This window comes from Rhagoletis zephyria, unplaced genomic scaffold (assembly GCF_001687245.7).
Source record: "Rhagoletis zephyria isolate East Lansing unplaced genomic scaffold, Rhagoletis_zephyria_1.1 Rzeph_scaffold_07474, whole genome shotgun sequence".
Lineage (NCBI taxonomy): Eukaryota > Metazoa > Arthropoda > Insecta > Diptera > Tephritidae > Rhagoletis > Rhagoletis zephyria.
This window is the reverse complement of record NW_016164557.1, coordinates 11,787-31,031: the sequence shown is the minus strand read 5'-3', so window position 1 is coordinate 31,031 and position 19,245 is coordinate 11,787. Positions and strand designations below refer to the sequence as shown.

The 19,245-nt window shown below is 36.2% G+C and overlaps 1 protein-coding gene across 2 annotated transcripts; it reads right to left on the bottom strand.

The window, feature by feature from the left end:
* Positions 1–1,952: 1,952 nt before the first annotated feature.
* On the bottom strand, positions 1,953–15,825 carry LOC108374223 (transportin-1-like). Of its 2 annotated transcripts, XM_017630200.1 has the most exons (11): positions 15,522–15,825; positions 15,055–15,191; positions 14,335–14,873; positions 13,319–13,451; positions 12,117–13,214; positions 11,883–12,053; positions 11,650–11,821; positions 11,493–11,588; positions 9,962–10,037; positions 9,436–9,610; positions 2,006–2,158 (listed from the first exon to the last, which is right to left on the bottom strand). In XM_017630200.1, the coding sequence occupies exons 2-11, from the start codon at positions 15,151–15,153 to the stop codon at positions 2,051–2,053; spliced, it is 2,667 nt and encodes an 888-aa protein (XP_017485689.1). In that variant the 5' UTR covers positions 15,154–15,191; positions 15,522–15,825; the 3' UTR covers positions 2,006–2,050. The 2 variants fall into 2 exon arrangements, with proteins under 2 accessions (XP_017485690.1, XP_017485689.1); XM_017630201.1 differs by lacking the exons at positions 14,335–14,873; positions 15,055–15,191; positions 15,522–15,825 and adding an exon at positions 14,172–14,270 and having other exon boundaries at positions 1,953–2,158; positions 13,319–13,990.
* Between the last annotated feature and the right edge of the window lie 3,420 nt (positions 15,826–19,245).

The window sequence follows — 19,245 nt, the reverse complement described above, 5'->3', positions numbered from 1 at the left end:
GTCAGAGTGACAATTGTCAGCACAATTGTCGACAATATTCCATAATATCGCCGTCGTTTTCCAAAAATTTTCACAGTTGCCTACAAGCGCATATGAAACAGAAAAAATGTCGCCTACAATTCTGGCAGTGCAATTTTTTAGGTAAATCGACAATTGTCGCACCAGTCACTTTTATGAATTAGGCCCCTGGTAACCAAATAACAGAATATTAAAAAATAATATATTCTTGGGGTCGTCCGGTGCTGTACAGCAAGACCAAAGTATACTGCGATGTCTATAGTGTGTAGCTTTGCTGTACAACCTATTCCGTGCTTTACTTACCACTCTAGCATGCTGTACAGCACGTTGTATCGTGTGTTCTCCTCTATTGACACTATTCTTGTACATACATATACATATATGTATGCAAACTGGCACTTTCAAAATTCAATCAGGGTATTCATCGAAACGCGTGCCCGTAAACCACGTAAATCTCGTAAACGTGTTGCCTCGTAAGTTTAGATGGGAAGTCGTTAACATAAATTTCGTAAATTTAAGTAACGAATTAATTGCGTAAACAATGCGTTAAACTCAAATGGAGTATAAACTCGAAATAGAAACATTTAAATCTAACTTCCCATAATTTTTACCGAAAACACTCAGCAATTGTAAAAAAGACGCGAGAATTTATAAAAATTAATATCTTTTTGATTTCTACTTGATCTAAGTTTTATGTGGTGCGTTTATGTAACACTGTGGGTAAACTCTCAAATTTACGTTTTGCACGTTTACATGAATCCCCTCATTTATTTTAAAAGCGCCAAGAGGCACACGAAACTTACATACATATGTATGTATAGATGTACATATATTTCTTATGATGAAAAGTACTTTTTTAATATGAAATTATATTAATTTTCAGTCTTCTGTTCAAAATATAAAAAGCAAACCGTGGACCAATGATATGTTTTTCAACGTATTCAATTTTCACAAATGCTTTTAAACCTTCATTTAATAATTTTTATAGTAATTATATAATAATTAAGTATATTGCGAGTGTTTTAAATACGCGACACGACACGACGATAACCCGAACAAACGAACGGATGATTTTTAAATCGATCAAATAACGGATCGAAATAATAAATATACATATCTACTTGTATATATAAAAATTTTTATGACAATATAAGGTATCAATAACCTACTAGAAAATGCACCTAACAAAAAAAGTACAGATAAGCTGTATAATATTTAAATTTAGTGCATATTGCTAAATAGTTTGTGCCTATTTAGGTTTCTTGTAAGAAGCAAATATATTATATAAAATATTAATTACACACACAATTTTTTACATTGAATTTTAATATTTATGATTACTTAGTACCTTTAGATACGATACAATGCATCGATGGATCCAAGTGTCGTACCTAATATAATATTTTTTATTTAATGTGTGATAATATATGTTAGTATGTATTCATATGAAATTTATGAAATTTATTATGCTCATATTTTGTTTTGCAACGAAATTCTTTACCTTATAAAATTAGTTGATTAGAATGAGATTAATGTTTCTTTTGAAGCAATAACTTAATCAAATAATTGTAGCCTTTCTACTTTTTCTATTACTTTCTTCAATCCGAAACTTTTTCTTTCTTCCTCGTTCCTTTTTTGATTCGAAACGTAATTTATTGTTGAAATATTTTTTTGTGTTACGACTGCATGTTTAACAAGTTGCATTAAAGGGATTGCAACTTTCAAATATTTATCTATAGAGGAAAAGGACTTACATATTTCAATCAATCTATTGCTGCTGCTTAACAAGGAAACACCGTTTAAATAGTTTTAAAGTTCATAGACCTTGCTTTTAAAACTACAACTCGACGATAGTGATTCCTTTGAATCTAAGTGTGTTCGCCGATTGTCTCGTAACTTAAGTCCCTACCCTTTTGCCTTTTTGATTCTTTTTGGTCCCCCGTTCCATGGTGCTTTCTTTCCGTTTCTACCAGAATAGTAGCTTTAAGCTCACACTCATGTTTCAATTACCCCAGTGCGCAGAACTGATGCTTTAAATGTTGTACATAGCAACCAGACGTTCCGAAAGATTTTGTGGGAACTGATCGACGAAGCGACGCCAATTTTCTTCTCCTACCTGTGTTTTGAAGCCATGTAAAATCTAGAAAAAAAAAAACAAATAATTAAAAAAATTTAAGACAAGTTTTTATTAGTGGTTAATAAAAATAAGTAAAGTGGACCCCACATCACCGAACAACTAAATTTCTTGTGCAGTTATTTCCTTCCATTTAGGTAAAATACTTGTGCAAAATTATCGTGCGAGAAAACGACATTCATAATACTATGGATAATCGATAGTCGACTAATAGTCGTCTATCTACTACTAGTCCACACTCACAATAGGGGTGATAATTTTTTTATATATATAATATTCATTTTAAATATGAACCGAATCGGACCATAAATACGGGGTTTCTAAATATCTCTGCCTCTGCGTCACCTATCGGGTGAAGTTATTCCTTTTCATGTAAATAATATACAATTCAAATATGAACCATATCGAGCCATAGGTTTTTCAATCTGCATTCATCTTTCATATTGCATTGTCATCTGATTCTGAGCTAAGTTTAAAGTTTCAAGTCTCTGGCTCATCGGGAAGTTGGTTTACCCTAGATTACTAGCGCTGAGCATATTGCCGCCCAGGGCAAAAAAGAATGTATGTTAGTTTTTAAACGATGCATTTGTAAAAGTTAAGCTTTGATTTCTAAAACTGTATAACTTCAATAAATTCGTCGCTTGAACAAATGATTGTCGTATGTTACATTTGACGACTTTTGGGAAATCGAGATTGAAGTTTAAAGTCTGTTTTCTTCAAAACGTCACGGTAGATTTCTTTGAAAATTGTATATTTTGTTTCTAGCTTAAGGAAATATGGGAATTAATTATTAAAAAAAAAAAAAAAATACATAAAATCTGCAACATTTATTGCTAATTTCTTTTATTCACAATTTGTCATATGTTATAGTTGACAACATGGTTGTGCTCAATTTATACACATGCGACAAATTAGCAAAATTTAACACAAATCATATGGAAAAAAAACTTTAATTTCAGTTTTATTTGAACATCAAAATATATTAAAGTAAAGATAAGACAAATCATTTTTAAGCATTTAGTTAACAGCATTCCTTTAAAAATATATTATAGTAATCGGTTAACGTGGTCCAAAGATATGCGGTAACAAAGGCCCCTATTATGAGTGTCATTCGATCTTCGACTGTGGTCAAAAGTCCTGATCGAACGAATTTAATTTGGTATTATGGCGCTCGTTCGATGAAGACTAGCGCTATTGTGAATTTCACTCGTTCAGGTTGTTCACAAGAGTATATTTTTCACCGCTGAGAAGCTTTGTTTACAAATCGAGCAAACTAAATAGTTTATACATATGTACATTAGACTGCATCACTCCCCATACAAATCGCTACTATTTTCCATTGGAATTATAAAATCTATTATATTTTAAGACGTCCACCAAAATATTTCGGAAAAATATTAAGATTTAAGTGAGCTGGACCGATTTTATCATACCTCCAAAAATGGAGTTTTTTATGATAAAAATAGTTTCTTAAAGATTTTTTTTTTTGAAAAAATCCCCTCAAATGACAAAACGGCTTAAGCTTACAAAATTTGAGAAAAATATTTAAAAAAAATTTTGATCGGAATCGTAATGATGAGATTTTTGATGCTGTTTTTTAACTTTTTTTTAAAGATTGGTGTTATACCAAAAACTTGAATAACTGAACCTAAACTCTTCTGATTTAGACTTAGGAGGTGTCATTAAAAAGGTATTTTCTCTACCTTTTTATTTCTTTGCTAATAGACTCATTCAAAGGATGAAAGAGAAAGGTAGGATGAAGGAACGTCATTTAAAGTTGAATTAAGATGTGTTGGTATTAAAAAAAAAAAAATATTGGGACACGAATGGCTTTTTTTTTGGACAGAAATAAAAACAGTGTGTAGATACCTTTCAACTGAGATCCCATAAGTCTAAATCAGAATAGTTTGGCCCAGTTATTCAAGTTTTTCGTAAATCAATCTTTGAAAAAGGTAAAAAAACAGCATCAAAAATCTCATTCTTACGATTCCGTTTAAAAGATTTTTAAATATTTTTGTGCAGATTTTTTAAGCTTAATATGTTTTGTCATCTGAGGGGACTTTTTTCAAAAAGTTCTTTAAGAAACTATTTTTATTCATAAAAAACTACATTTTTGGAGGTATTTTCAAATCGGTTCAGCTCACTTAAATCTTTATATTTTTCCGAAATATTTTGGTGGACGTCTTAAAATATAATAAATTTTGTAATCAAGGCGGAAAAACCGCAACTTTTTTTAGTGATGCAGTCTAATGTACATATGTAAATTTGTGCAAATTAAAATGAAATAAAAAGGAAAGCGAGTTCTGGTTGAACGATTCGTCAGAGAATGAGCTTAAAAAACTGGCCAGGAGCAGAAAACGTTTAAGAGAGTTTAAGTGCAGTCTTTCGAATCTTAACAGCTCTATGATTTTGTTCTCAGAGATCGTGCCAATAGAGTATTGGGATTTTCTTTCATAAGTAAAACCATACTTTCGAGCTTGTATTTAGTATTCACGGCGCACAGCGGGGCAAAAAATGTTGCTGTGGACAAATCAATTTTGAGAGTTAAATTAAGTTAATTAAATTCCGCGTCGATCTATCCGTGGCGATTTTTAAAAAAATAAGCTGTTTGAAAGAAAAAAAATTTCACGTTTTTTTTTAAATTTTGGACATCGACTCTAGACCCTCAAAGGATGATAATAGAAGAAGAATAATTTTAATATTTCAAGGGGCGTGGCACCTCCCATATAAACCAAAGTTTTCACACAACATATCTCTGGGAGTATTCATCGTAGAGTGCTGCAAATTAGTAAAGAGATATATAATAACAACGCCAAACTTATGGAAAAAATGGGAGTTATTGAAAAAGAGGGCGTGAAGTTACATACAAATTTTAATGTGAGATATTCAGTTTGTATGGGAGGTGCCACGCCCCCTTGAAATATTAAAATTATTATTCTTCTATTATCATCCTTTGAGGGTCTAGAGTCGATGTCCAAAATTTCAAAAATTTTGGAACAGCTGCTCTCGAGTTTTTCGATTAGAAAAAAGCGAAAAAACCGCTTTCAAAATATATATTAGGTGCAATCCCGTATTCCTCGGACTCGGACTAGTAAAACTGTCAAAAAATAAAAATTCGCTCAGAGCGAGAGAGTAACATTGAAAAGTACGGGATCGCTTTCTAGTAAAAAATGGTAACTTCTGTCAACTTCAACATAACCTCCAAATTTTTGTTGTAAATTTTTGCTTTTTACTTTAAAGTTCATTACAATCCACTTAAAAAAGAAATTAAATACTTCTCAACATGAATTAGCAGATTGCACTTTTCTTTTGTTTACAATTTGGTTGCCAAACACACTACAGCTGATCGTTTGACACATTAACCAGAATTTACCAGCAAAAAATTCTCGGACTAAAACTGGTAACTTCTGACAGAGAGAGAACCGTATTTACTCTCTTTTTTGTCCTCTCAATAGTCAGAGAACCGAGTACGGGATCGATTTCCAGTAAAATCTGACTGATTCTGACTATTTCTGACTAGTACGGGATCGCAACTATTAGTATAGATAACGAATGAAATACATTTCTCAATTAAATGTATTATGAAAAAATGTATATGAATAGTTTTTTAAAGAACAGACTCTCGAAGGTTACTCCGAGTATTTTGGGGTTATTCACCGTCGTGCATTCGTATCATCGACGTGAATTCCCAGCGGTAGCCTGACCTCCTTCGTCCAGGTCGTGAACAAGGTCGCTGAGGATTTCGTAGGGGAGAGGGTTAGGCTCCTTGCAGTGAAGAAGGGAGAAAGCTCGGAGTGATACCCGTGTGAGTGATACTATCAAACACAAGTCATCAATTCCATTCCCAGTCGCCATGATCGAGCAATCGTCGGCGTAAGAGACAATAGAGACTTCCTCTGGTGGTTGAGGGAGCTTTGAAATGTAAAAGTTAAATAGTAGCAGTAAGTTTGCTCGATTTGTCTCTTAAACATTGCCAACGATTGACGACCACTCAGATAATTCGCCGACCACCGTTTGAGCCTCTGTGGCAGAGAGGAAGCCTCTATATCTTCTAGTAGCGGGGAGTGGCTGACGGTGTGAAACGTCTTTGACAGATCCAACGCTACTATAATAGTTCTCTCACAGGGACGGATGCGGTTAAGGCCACGTGTTATCTGAGTGTTTATGGCTTTAAGTGCTGTTGTTGTACTGTGCACTTTACGGAAACCATGCTGATGCTTCGCTGGGGTCAGGTGGTTCGTGAAATACGGGAGTAGCAAGGCCTCTAATGTCTTCGCTACCGGGGAAGGGAGTGTTGTTAGCCGATAAGAATCACCTTTGTTGGCTGGTTTCCCCGGTTTAAGCAGTGGGACCACTCTCCCCACCTTCCAGATGTCTCGGATGATGAGAGTGGCCATTGGCATGTTGAGGACCTCCGTTAGGTACGCTAGTCCCGCAGGACCCAAAGTTTTCAGCATCAGCATGCATATTCCGTCGGGACCCATGGCTTTGGAGACTTTCGCCTTCCCGATGGCCACCAGAACTTCACCGATAGTGAAAGCAAGGAGGGCACAAGTTGTTGGCATTTTGTGCAGCCTTCTGGTTACTCGACGTTTGGCTTTGTCCGCCGGAAGATGCAGTATGAACTGCCGGCTAAATTAGCTCGCGCATCGCTCCGGATTCGAAGAAGCACGGTCGCCGAAAGAAATTTCGACCCTGTCGTCGTGCTTCGTCGGATTGGACAGTGACCTCACGGTTGACCAAAGCTTACTCACACCAGAAGCGAAGTTACAAGTCTTCAGATGTTCTTCCCACTTTTTCCGCTTATGTACGTTCACAAGCTGCCGAATCTCCGCATTGAGATCCCTGGTACTGGGATTTTCGGGATCGGCCTGACGAAGGTTGTCACGCTCATCGACAAGGACAGCCGCTTCAGCAGGGAAGTTTGGACGATGGTCCGTGATACATTCTGCCGGTACGAAGCGAGCTGCGGCAGCAGTGACAACCCTGCGGAACTTACGTTCACCAAGGTGGACGTCGGTTGGTGTAGCGAGCGCAGGAAGGTGCTCTCAGTAAATTTCGCGAAGCCTTTCCAATCAGTTTCTTTTTGGAGCGCTAAGCCACCACCATTATCTCGCTCGCGATCTCGACGGTGCACGCTGTATCCGGCACAATTCAACAATTGAATTGCTGTGCATGGAACGCAGGTATCAATATACCATGCCATCACATAAAGACGGTTATCTCCTCGATCTTGCTCTGGAGTCCGTTACAGTTAACGTGAAGGAACTTCATGTGGTTCGGGAGACGTGTTGTTATGCGGGGTGTGAGGGATGTGTGAGGCATTGCCGTCATTGGCTGTGTGTTCTGCTGTGGAAGTTGCCGCCCTATGGTTGTAGTGGATGGCGTCACAATTGGCGTTTGCGACCGAGCGGCGCAACACGGGCCCTCGAAGTTCCTCGTCTAATCCCGCGTGGTGCCTTTCGAATATCGTACATTTTTATCCACTGCTTTATATAAACGCGCAAAAAAGAATCTTTGTTGCCCCTTATCGAGAAACTTGGGTACGGTTTAGTTATTTGTACAATGATTTTGGGTTGTTGTATCCAAACGCATTACCCGAATCTAAAAACTTTAACATACACGTGTAGTCAAAGGATTAAACTTTAATTTAAAACGAAAGTTCCGAGCTCTAGTTTATTAATAAATTCGGTTTGAACCATGCATTTTTTTTTGTAAACTTTGATGTTGGTTCTGCGCAAAGATACAGTAGTTGGTGTAGTCGGAGTTATATATATGCACAATAAATGTTGTATACCTTTCACAGTGGAAGAGGGGCTTCCGCCCTCTCCTCCCGCAACAAAAAAATGAGAATTCTCATTAGTAAGGATTGTAATCCCTAAGCGTGGCCGAAGGAAGAAGCAAGCGCGACCGGGTGGTGGACCTAACAAAATGCGTATTTTCAATAGCTTGGAAGAAGCTTTTATTGCATTAACCAGTTCTTCAAGCATAGGAGTAGTTCTGGCTTGAGGTTCAACAATTCAACCAGAAGCTGACATAGATGTGTCCATGGTTACTGTGCCCCACAGCTCCGCATCTTTGTGAATCTATTGACATAGCGCCCTCTTACTCTGCTGCTATAATTGCAAATGCATCAGAATCCATAATTTTCCTCCTGGGTAAAAGATTGTTGTAAACGCAATTTTGACGATTTTTAGTTCTAGATGCAGTTATATATTTTAAAATAAGGTTTTTCGATTGGTGTTTTTAGTTTTTAGATATCTCCTTTAGTTTCCGAGATATTGACTACAACTTTTTCCATAAATTAGTAAAAATTTAGTTAGTGGTGCAGTCATATATATTAAACTAATCAATATCTTAAAAATGGCGTTGTCCATTTTTGGATATGTTTTTTAGTTTCCGAGATATTAAGAAAAAGTGGCTGCCAAATTGTGGACAAATGACGCTTACGACAAAATTTTACTAAATAAAATCCTTCATAAACTCAAAACTAATTAACAATAAACATTAAAAATTAAATAATTTAAGAATTTTGTGAACTAGCAACATTTTCAGAGGCTTTGGAGAAAATCTACCTTCGCGTTTTTGAGAAATTGCATTCCAAACTTCAATCGCGATTTCCCACAGCCTGCCGAAATTAACATACGACAATCTTTTACCCAGGCGACGATATGTAAAATTAATCAATTTTACAATAAACAAGCTAATGATGAGTTTTTTTTTATTTCCTTTCCACTTTGTTTTCCTTCATACAGCTGTTTTCGAAAAACAACTGATAGCTGGCAATGCTGCACATTTTTCCGCAAGGGTTGCAACATGTCGATTTTGCATTTTTCGTAACGTAGCTATGAATTACGAATTATGAAAATTCGGATTCTAGAATAAGGGTGTCAATTTGTATGAAAAAATTTCGTATGTGCCAAACGTTTCAATTATACGACAAAATGCGACTAAAACGCTTGTGACTTGGCACATATGATAAAATTATCTCGATGAGTTTAGCGTAACTGTTATTAACTCAATTTAGTCCAATTTTCGCATACGACAATCATTGCTCAGGCGACGAAATGTTAATTTTACCCTTAGTTTATGTTACATTCAGGCTTTACAAAATACATAATTTCAAATTCTCTTTACAATGAATTGCAAAGCAAAAGCTTTTTAAATATGGCCGCTTCACGGATGGGCGCGACTAAAAATTGATTACCCACAGGCAAAATTTAACAAAAGCTTACAAAAATACAAGAATTTTTCGTTGTGTTAATGCCTATAATAACACTTACCTTCTGAATCATTTGATGCAAATCTTGTGGCGGGTTAACCCACGAAGCCACAGCATCGCAGAAGAATATGAAGTCGGGCACGACGCCACCTGGATTTACGGTAATCATGTGACACATCCCACGGAAAGCCGAATCCTTTTCGTCATTATCCCTTATATGGCGCAGAGATGTACACCTACATCAATGAAAACAGTGAGTATGATTTACTTTACTTAATATGTCTATATTACTCGAGTTATGAACAAAACTTCTATCGGCGGAGCCATAATTTAATTATTTTACATAAAATTCAAACGAAAGACACTGTTTTATTTGCAAATTATAAACAGTACGCAAATTAATTTGTTACATTACATGAAAACTTATATGTGTTAATGCAAGATGGGGATTGTTTCATTGACTTAAGAAAAAAATTATTTTTAGTGGAAAGGATAGGAAAATCTTTGTATTGGTGAGGTGAAGTTAGAGGGCTGTTGTAGTTTGAAAATAGTTAACATATAGAAATCATATATAAAGTGTTACACACCACTGTCGTACAAATTCTGGCAAATAAGGAGCCACTTCAACTGGGCACACATAACCTAGACGACCGATTGTTATTGCTAAAAAACAGAAAAAAACAGAAATAAATGAAAATGAAAAATTATATGCGATTCACAATAATACAAATAAGTTGCATAAATATTTTAATAAATTCAATGGTTAATCAATAATATGAGTATGGAAATTGTTATTCAACTGAAACCATCAATTCTTAATGTATGCAATGAATGCTACCTTACATACATATGTATATACATTTCAGAAGACAACTGCATTTTCCAAGTATTACAACACAATGAACTAAACAATGAAGGAAATTATATAATATGGCACATGTTTTAGGTATTTAATATTATGCAATCAAGTGCAATTGAAATACAGCCAAAAATCAATTTGTTAGACTAAAAAATTATGCATAGCAATACACTTTGTTAAAGCTTATAGTTCTTTAAATTGATTATATTTAGCAAAAACAAACTAAGGTATCAAACTAAAGTGCATTACATTAGCCGACCCTTTTATATTTCATGTTAACTCTTATACACAATGCAATTNATTTTCCAAGTATTACAACACAATGAACTAAACAATGAAGGAAATTATATCATATGGCACATGTTTTAGGTATTTAATATTATGCAATCAAGTGCAATTGAAATACAGCCAAAAATCAATTTGTTAGACTAAAAAATTATGCAAAGCAATACACTTTGTTAAAGCTTATAGTTCTTTAAATTGATTATATTTAGCAAAAAAAAAACTAAGGTATCAAACTAAAGTGCATTACATTAGCCGACCCTTTTATATTTCATGTTAACTCTTATACACAATGCAATGGTTGGTTAATCAATTGCAAAAAACGAGAATTGAGAGAGCTCTTGGGATTACCTAACCAATACACTTATGTAGATGTATTAAAGGAATGGCCAATATAAAGGAGACTTTTTTGAAGTTAACCCAAAAAAAAAATCTTTCTTTACAAACAATTTCTCAATCGCCAATTTAAAGTTGTTTAAGTTTTAATCCTCTTCAATTTGGTAAAGTGTNAGGAATGGCCAATATAAAGGAGACTTTTTTGAAGTTAACCCAAAAAAAAATCTTTCTTTACAAACAATTTCTCAATCGCCAATTTAAAGTTGTTTAAGTTTTAATCCTCTTCAATTTGGTAAAGTGCACATAGCAATAAGAACTTTGGTTTAATTAATTTTAAAATTCAAGAATATGCGACTATTTGAAGAACTTTTTTTGTGACCTTAACAGATTCAAAAATTGTCATTAGCTCGAGAAAGCTACAAACTAAAAAAGATTAACTGTACATATAAATATACATACATATAAGATTTAAAATAGTGCAACAATATCGAATTAATATTTCCAAGAACGCAGTGCTTTTTGTTTGTATATGAACATGAAAAAGGCATGCACTCTTAAATAAAATTAGAGCCGATAGTTACAGTTGAATTAAATAAATTACAAAATATATATTCTATTAAACGTGTATATCATGTACACACCTGTATTCTCCAGAAGCGTTTTAGGTGTATTCGGTCTGTTAATAATAACGAACAGTTCATTGAGTACGAGATGTATGTACTGCCGAGTTTCTTCACCTAAAAGTTTGTACAATTATTGAGACACAGTGTCAATAAATATATTTTATAGGTTATTTACCTAGTTTCATGCAAATTTCGCCAATGGCCCATGTAGCATTGTTGCATACGGAAATGTAATCAGGATTAAGGTTTTGGCCCAAAATCGGAAAGAACTCCGACATGAATGGATGTACATGTTGAAAACAGGCTTTAGTCAAGTCTCCTAACAATGCGAATGACGACTGCCGCACCTGGGAACGCGAATAAAATTGTTGTAAAATGTACGTAAGAGTATAATTAAAGAGCACTTACTTCGGGGAGTACATCCTGCATGCATTGATATAGTAACTGCATAATATTACTGTTGGCTACTAATGATTCAATGTGTCCATCCAAACCTTCGGCCAATCCTGACAACAAGTCTAATGCAACAATCATCCGCTCTTTGTCGGGATGCTCGAATCCAGGATTAGATTTGCATGCCTTAAAATGTATATTTGTTGAGCATTTCAAATTTGAATGCTGAGCCTTTGTATAAATACTTACCATATCTTGGTTCAGTGTCTGTTCAATTAGTGATATGCATCGCTGGTAAACTGGATCACAATACGGTAGAAATCCAGATTGTAAAGCTGTTGCTATGCTTGATAAGCACTCTAAGAGAGGAAATAAGTCCTTATCGTCGTCCTTTAGTAAGTTCCACTTCTCTATTAGAGGGGGCATTAATATATCAATGTATTGTGGTTTGTTGAGATGGTGGCCCACAGAATCAGCTAATGTTCCAACTGCGTCGTACAGTATAAGCAAGTTTTTATGTTGATACTTGGAAAAGGCGAATACAAGAGTTTTCAGTATATATTCTAAATATGGCACCAACTCAGTGCAGGCCTCCTCTTCCAAAGTAGCGAAGGCTGAGCAAGCTGCCTCTTGTACTCGTTTATTAGAATCCAAAATACGCTTAAGCAATTCCTCCATTAGTGGCTTCAAATATTGATCATGTGGCTGGTTAACCACCCAGTTAGCATAGCGCGACAAAGTCCAGCAAGTTATCGAGCGTACTAGTGCCTTCTTGTCCGACAAACAACTTATCAGGTAGGGAATCAGTTCCGGTAGATGTGGAATCATACCCTGCATACAGCCTTCGGCAATAGCACCCAATGCCAAGACTCCACTCTCTTTGATAACCCATTCCTGATGAAACAAAGTGTCCTTGAGGATCGGCAAGACTATAGGTAGACACTCTTCACGGAAGACATTTGCTAAAACGTCCAGTGCTGCTGCACTACATTTGCGGAGATTCCATTCAGATAGGGAACTATCATCATCAAGCACATCATCAAAATCATCATCCTCATCATCCACGCCCGTTTCACCAGACTTGATGGTGTGTGTGCGTGATTTATGAAATCGCGGGCGTATATCCTCCTCGCGATCTGGCACCATATCGTCCTCTTCAACATTGCCTTTAAGCAAGATAATATCTATTTCAGAGTAACGCATTCCGCGCACTAATATAGGAGCCAACTGCACTAAATAGGGCGCCAAAACTTCTTTGCAAATACTTTGTTCAGCGAGAGATAGCCAGAATTCAGAGGCTTCCAAAGCAACTCCTTCATCCGGGTCTTGAGTACGTATTAACATATACTATACAATAAAAATAAATCAATAAGTTTGTACAGTAATATTTGACATGACAGCAAAAAATGTGAAAGAAAATTGTATAACAAGTAATTTATTTATTATCTTACCTCAATAATTTGTGACATATGCGGTAATAAACGATCCATACGAACTTCCAACAACATTACCAACCCATGGCAAACATTCTTTCTGACCTCATGATCATCGTCGGACGACAAGTTAAATAAACTTTCGATAAATGTGTCAATATGAAGCATCAACGCCTGCGATCGATTTACAATAAATTGATTGATGCAAGCTATAGCATGAGAACGTATTTTTGGGCTATTGTGGCTAAAGTATTGCAAAAATTTGGGAATCATCACGTTAAGTGGCCGATTGAGTACTCCAGAATCAAGAATCTCAGCTGAATCTTCACATATCTTTTGTAAAGCACTGAACGCTCCCTCACAGACATTATAGTCCTGCGAATCCAGCATATCGCACAGTGAAGGGAGTAATTGCGGCCAATTTTGCAAACCACCGTTACTAGCAATAGTCGTTATAAGTATACCAACAGTGGCTCTGATCAATGGCGAAGGATCTCCAATTGCTTGCAAACATTCGTGTTTGATATATTCAATAATCTCCGGCTGTAGATTGTTTCCATGAATTCGTATGTTATTTTTCAAAATAAGACCGCTGAGAGAGCGTGTTGGTTCATCTTCTGTTTTTAGTTTCGTCAGTACATAAATGAGATAATTATTGAAATCGGGATATTGATTCAGTTCCTCCAGTTTCTGTAAACGGAGGGCAATTCGATAAGATTTACTTGCATATAAATATTGATTCTTTTTTCAGATTTGGTCAATTGTTGACAACTTAGGTTTAGTTGAACTTTATACATGTTTATAAGCACTTATTTAAGTTCATCTAATTTTTCTGAGTAAATACTTATTAGCATTAGCCTTTACCACTTACCAGTTGAACAGCCATTTGCGTTGCTGTATCCGGTGACTGAGACTGCTTGAGGATTGTAATTATTTGCTGTAAACCTTCGGCTTGCGGTTCCCACGTCATCTTGTCTTGATTTTATTTTATAATCGGGGGTGTATTACCTGCAAATATTTTNCTTTCGATAAATGTGTCAATATGAAGCATCAACGCCTGCGATCGATTTACAATAAATTGATTGATGCAAGCTATAGCATGAGAACGTATTTTTGGGCTATTGTGGCTAAAGTATTGCAAAAATTTGGGAATCATCACGTTAAGTGGCCGATTGAGTACTCCAGAATCAAGAATCTCAGCTGAATCTTCACATATCTTTTGTAAAGCACTGAACGCTCCCTCACAGACATTATAGTCCTGCGAATCCAGCATATCGCACAGTGAAGGGAGTAATTGCGGCCAATTTTGCAAACCACCGTTACTAGCAATAGTCGTTATAAGTATACCAACAGTGGCTCTGATCAATGGCGAAGGATCTCCAATTGCTTGCAAACATTCGTGTTTGATATATTCAATAATCTCCGGCTGTAGATTGTTTCCATGAATTCGTATGTTATTTTTCAAAATAAGACCGCTGAGAGAGCGTGTTGGTTCATCTTCTGTTTTTAGTTTCGTCAGTACATAAATGAGATAATTATTGAAATCGGGATATTGATTCAGTTCCTCCAGTTTCTGTAAACGGAGGGCAATTCGATAAGATTTACTTGCATATAAATATTGATTCTTTTTTCAGATTTGGTCAATTGTTGACAACTTATGTTTAGTTGAACTTTATACATGTTTATAAGCACTTATTTAAGTTCATCTAATTTTTCTGAGTAAATACTTATTAGCATTAGCCTTTACCACTTACCAGTTGAACAGCCATTTGCGTTGCTGTATCCGGTGACTGAGACTGCTTGAGGATTGTAATTATTTGCTGTAAACCTTCGGCTTGCGGTTCCCACGTCATCTTGTCTTGATTTTATTTTATAATCGGGGGTGTATTACCTGCAAATATTTTACGTTTAGGTTTAGATGTGAGCAAAAATTGAAGGTCTACAAAAGGGTGCGCGCTATGTCATGCGCGCATAAAGTGCAGAACTGGGTGCCACTTCTTGCATGTACGATTTAACAAAAAAAAAAAGTTATGTTCATAAAAGTTATGTGTATACTCTTACTAACGTGTTAACTACTGGTTTCAACGATTTAGTGCTAATATAAAATAATTTCATTTCTAGATGGCATTCTAAATGCCATCCACCGATTTTCCAGATTTTCACACGCCGTTTTAGATGACTAGCAAAATATCGGCCATTTAATTAATCCGAGCAAACTTACCTTGGATAAACGCACTAAAAATTGATTACACTTGTCTTTAATTTGATCACTTTTAATCTGTATATGATTATTTATCGCAATTAAAATGTTCTTTCACTAACTTCTCCTTTTTTCTTCTTGTCTAGTATAATTTTTTCATGGAACAAAAAAATTAAAATGAAGTTTCGACTTTCGATGCCTGGTTCGTGATCTCTTTCTAACACCTTCCTGCACAAACGGGTGTGGGAATGAGTCGGCGTGAGGGTGTGCAAATGTACTAGAGCTGCCAACATTTCCGTTGCAGGTATTGACAAGATTAGCTGATCTAATACTCCACGAACTTAGACTGTGTTTATACACGGAAGCTTTTGTCGACGCGATTTTTCACAATCCCTTTTGGTGATGCGCGTTTCATTTACACACGGCGATTTTTGTGTATGCAATTGTTGTTGTCCGGTGAGAACCGCTAACTCAATTTACACAGACGAACGAGAGCACAAAGCTTGTTGCCCGAGGACGAGCAACTCGGTGCCGCTCTCCTTTCCTTGTCACGTTCGCTCCTATCCTGCAAAAATCGCGACTACTCCATGCATGCGTGTAAAGAGTACTCCCTAAGGACCAAAGAGTACTCCAAAATTAACCACAATTCATATAAAAAATATGGTCCAATTAACATTGCGATGTCCTAGGGCAGGACCATATACTCCATCCCTGCATTACATCAGAGTAGCACAAAACTACTCCAACATATTAACAATGGCATTGTTGTTATATTTTTTCGTTTGTACACGCTTTTGTTCTTCACTTCTCAAATGCTTTTTCGAAATTAATAAAAACCAAGACAAAAATTAAAAATTACATGTTGCCTCTGACGGCATTCGAACCCGAACATGCTGGGAGCTAAGAACTAACAGCGAGCATCTCTACACGTTCAGCTACAGCCAGACATGCAAATGTGCTTTCAAATGCTCAACTTCAATCACATTTCGTTAAAACACGAGCAGTGATCGGATAACAAACAATAAGCTGGCGCAGAGACACGAGTTGGTCCACTACAGCATGACAGAGGAACACTTTTGTAAGTACTCCAATTTACCACAAATAGACTACATGGTCCAACGATTTTTGCCGGGTATAAATGTCGAGTTGCGGCAACAAAAATCGCCGTGTGTAAATGAGCACTTACAGGTTTTAACACGAACTTGCAGTAACCCAGTAAACACTAAAAAAATATTTCTCCAACCTTGGAGAAATTCATAGTACTCAAGTTGATATCTAACATCATTCTCCAACTCATCTCTAACAAACGCCCAGACAGGCTAACCTAATATTCCAATTTACTGTCAAAAATTTCTCATGCACATACAACTTGTATGGGACCAACCGAAATTGAACGGCGTGCGTATGAAGCTAACTCAATTTCCAATTTTTGTTCTGCGTGACATTTTGATTTGACGTTTCGCTCAATGAAATCAAATGAAAACGGACGCAAGCCAATTTCGGGTGACGCAAAAAAACAAATTCGACGGCGTGGGTACCAAAACGCAAGCCGCGAATATTAGGTTAGCCTGAGATACGTAAAAAGTGATAGAGAAACTAATTTTTAATTATCAAGTGAAAAACTAAAGCTATATAAAGAGGAAAATTACCAACAAAAAGAAATTAATCTTCAAAATATCCTCAAATAATCTTAAAAGAAAATAAAACGCCAAGTGAATCAAGTGGCAAAATTACTGTCGGACTTTGTACTGTGAAGTGAATTATTGTAATACCATTTTGCTTAACTACATAATACATAAGAAGTAATAAAATGAAAAATTAATATTCAAATTCATCTTTGTATGTCGTTTCAATCAAAGAGGTATAAGGTATTTTACTATTTCAATTTCACTATTTCAATGATATGTTTAAGACCAATTGGAGAATTACATTGGACTTCAAGTTGAGAACTAGCATTTGTTGAGAACGCTATGATCCTCCACTTGAGGTACTGTTGAGAAACAACGTTAGAGATTTGAGAAATACCTTAGTTCTCAGCTTAACCTCAAGTTGAGCTCAATCTAAATGTTTATTGGGAAGTTACGTAAAAAATGATCCCGTACTCCAAATTCCGGGTAGGGTTCCGAAAAGTATCTGTTTGTTCAAGGCTGGTACAAAAAAATTAAGGCGGAGTGGTAACACCAACCTTTATAGCTTGAAAGACCAAATTCCAAGGAGTTCAATGATATGGTTTTCTTTCTCCTCCGTCTACGGTGCTTCTCGGGCGAGCCTATTCAAAATGGGGGAAAAATCGTTGGTTTTGCTCACAAAATGCCACAACTGTTCAAAACACTCCAAATAAATAGGCTGCGTTTCTTTATACATTCCGGATAATCCCATTTCACAGCCGGAATAAACAGAATGCTTTTGAAATATACGTTAACATATCATCAGGAACGTTCTAAAGAATAAGTAAACAAAAAAGTTTATTCCAAACGTTCAGAATGAATAAAGAAATTCAGCCATAGTGTTTATTTGCTTGGATTTAGTTACTTATCAAACGTAGATGCAATATAGCACTTTGACACAAGATCACGCGCTAATGAAAGAAAGAAAAAAGTGATTTTCTAGCTGTCGAAATCTCGCCGCCATCTTTTTTGTAAGAAGTAAACAACGATGAAAACCACGTAATTGTTGAACGCATGAATAATCGTTTATATTATACAAATTCTTCTATAAATCATGTCGCTGTGTTAAATTATTCTTTACCTTATGTGTACACACGTTGTCACAAGCGAATATGAGGAAATTTCCAGTAAAAATCCACCACCAAACGAACAAACGTAAACAAACGGCTAATGTCAAAATAGCCCAACTTTTTTCCCAAATGCGATTATAACGGGCTACCGGTTTGCTGGCGTGATCTTGTATTTTTTGGTTCATGTTGTAGTAATTGCCACTCCACCAAAGGGCCCTGTTGGTGGGGTGCAATAACACCATACGCAATAAGGCCATAATGGCTTTATTTTGCTTTGCGATTGGCGCGAGTGCAGTGCAGCGAGACGCGCACCCGCCAGGTTATGCACTCGCAAAATTAAAACTTACCTAAGTACATATATTTATTTTCCAATATCCAATAAATCCGGAAATATAAAACAATTATTTATTTCATTTTATTAGTAATAATTTGTATCAATTTAAATAATTCAGTATCAATTTCAAATATTTTTCACTTTTGCCTCAATTTAATTCAGTATCGACAACTGGTGAGAGCCTTTACACACACATTTGTTACCTTAGGTAGGTAGGTAGGTAGAAGTGGCTGCCGCCCTAGAGGCACACTTAGGCCATAGATAGAAGGCCCATTGTGTTACCACAGTTGACACCGTTTAATTATCCTCCCCATTGAACCATTTCGTGTCGCTGATAAATCTCATCAGACTCATCGCATCGGTATTTGAAACCTCCCTAAGGTCGGCCAGGAATGGTGAACCCAGATGACGCAGCCTGCTTCTGCAACATCTACGAAAAGGCACCCCGAGCTTTTCTGCATGTTTACCTATCAAGCAGTGCCCGGTTGGGGCCCCAACGACGTTAGATATATCCTCCCTTCTAAGAGAGTAAACCCTTCGTGACCGCCTCCGGTCCCATTTAGGCCAAGTCTGCCTGGAAATTTGACAAGTCGTACTTTGACTCCATCTTTCTTCAGCTTGTTTATAAACTAATTCACTAATTAGCAGTTTGCAACTGGCAAAAGGCATACCAA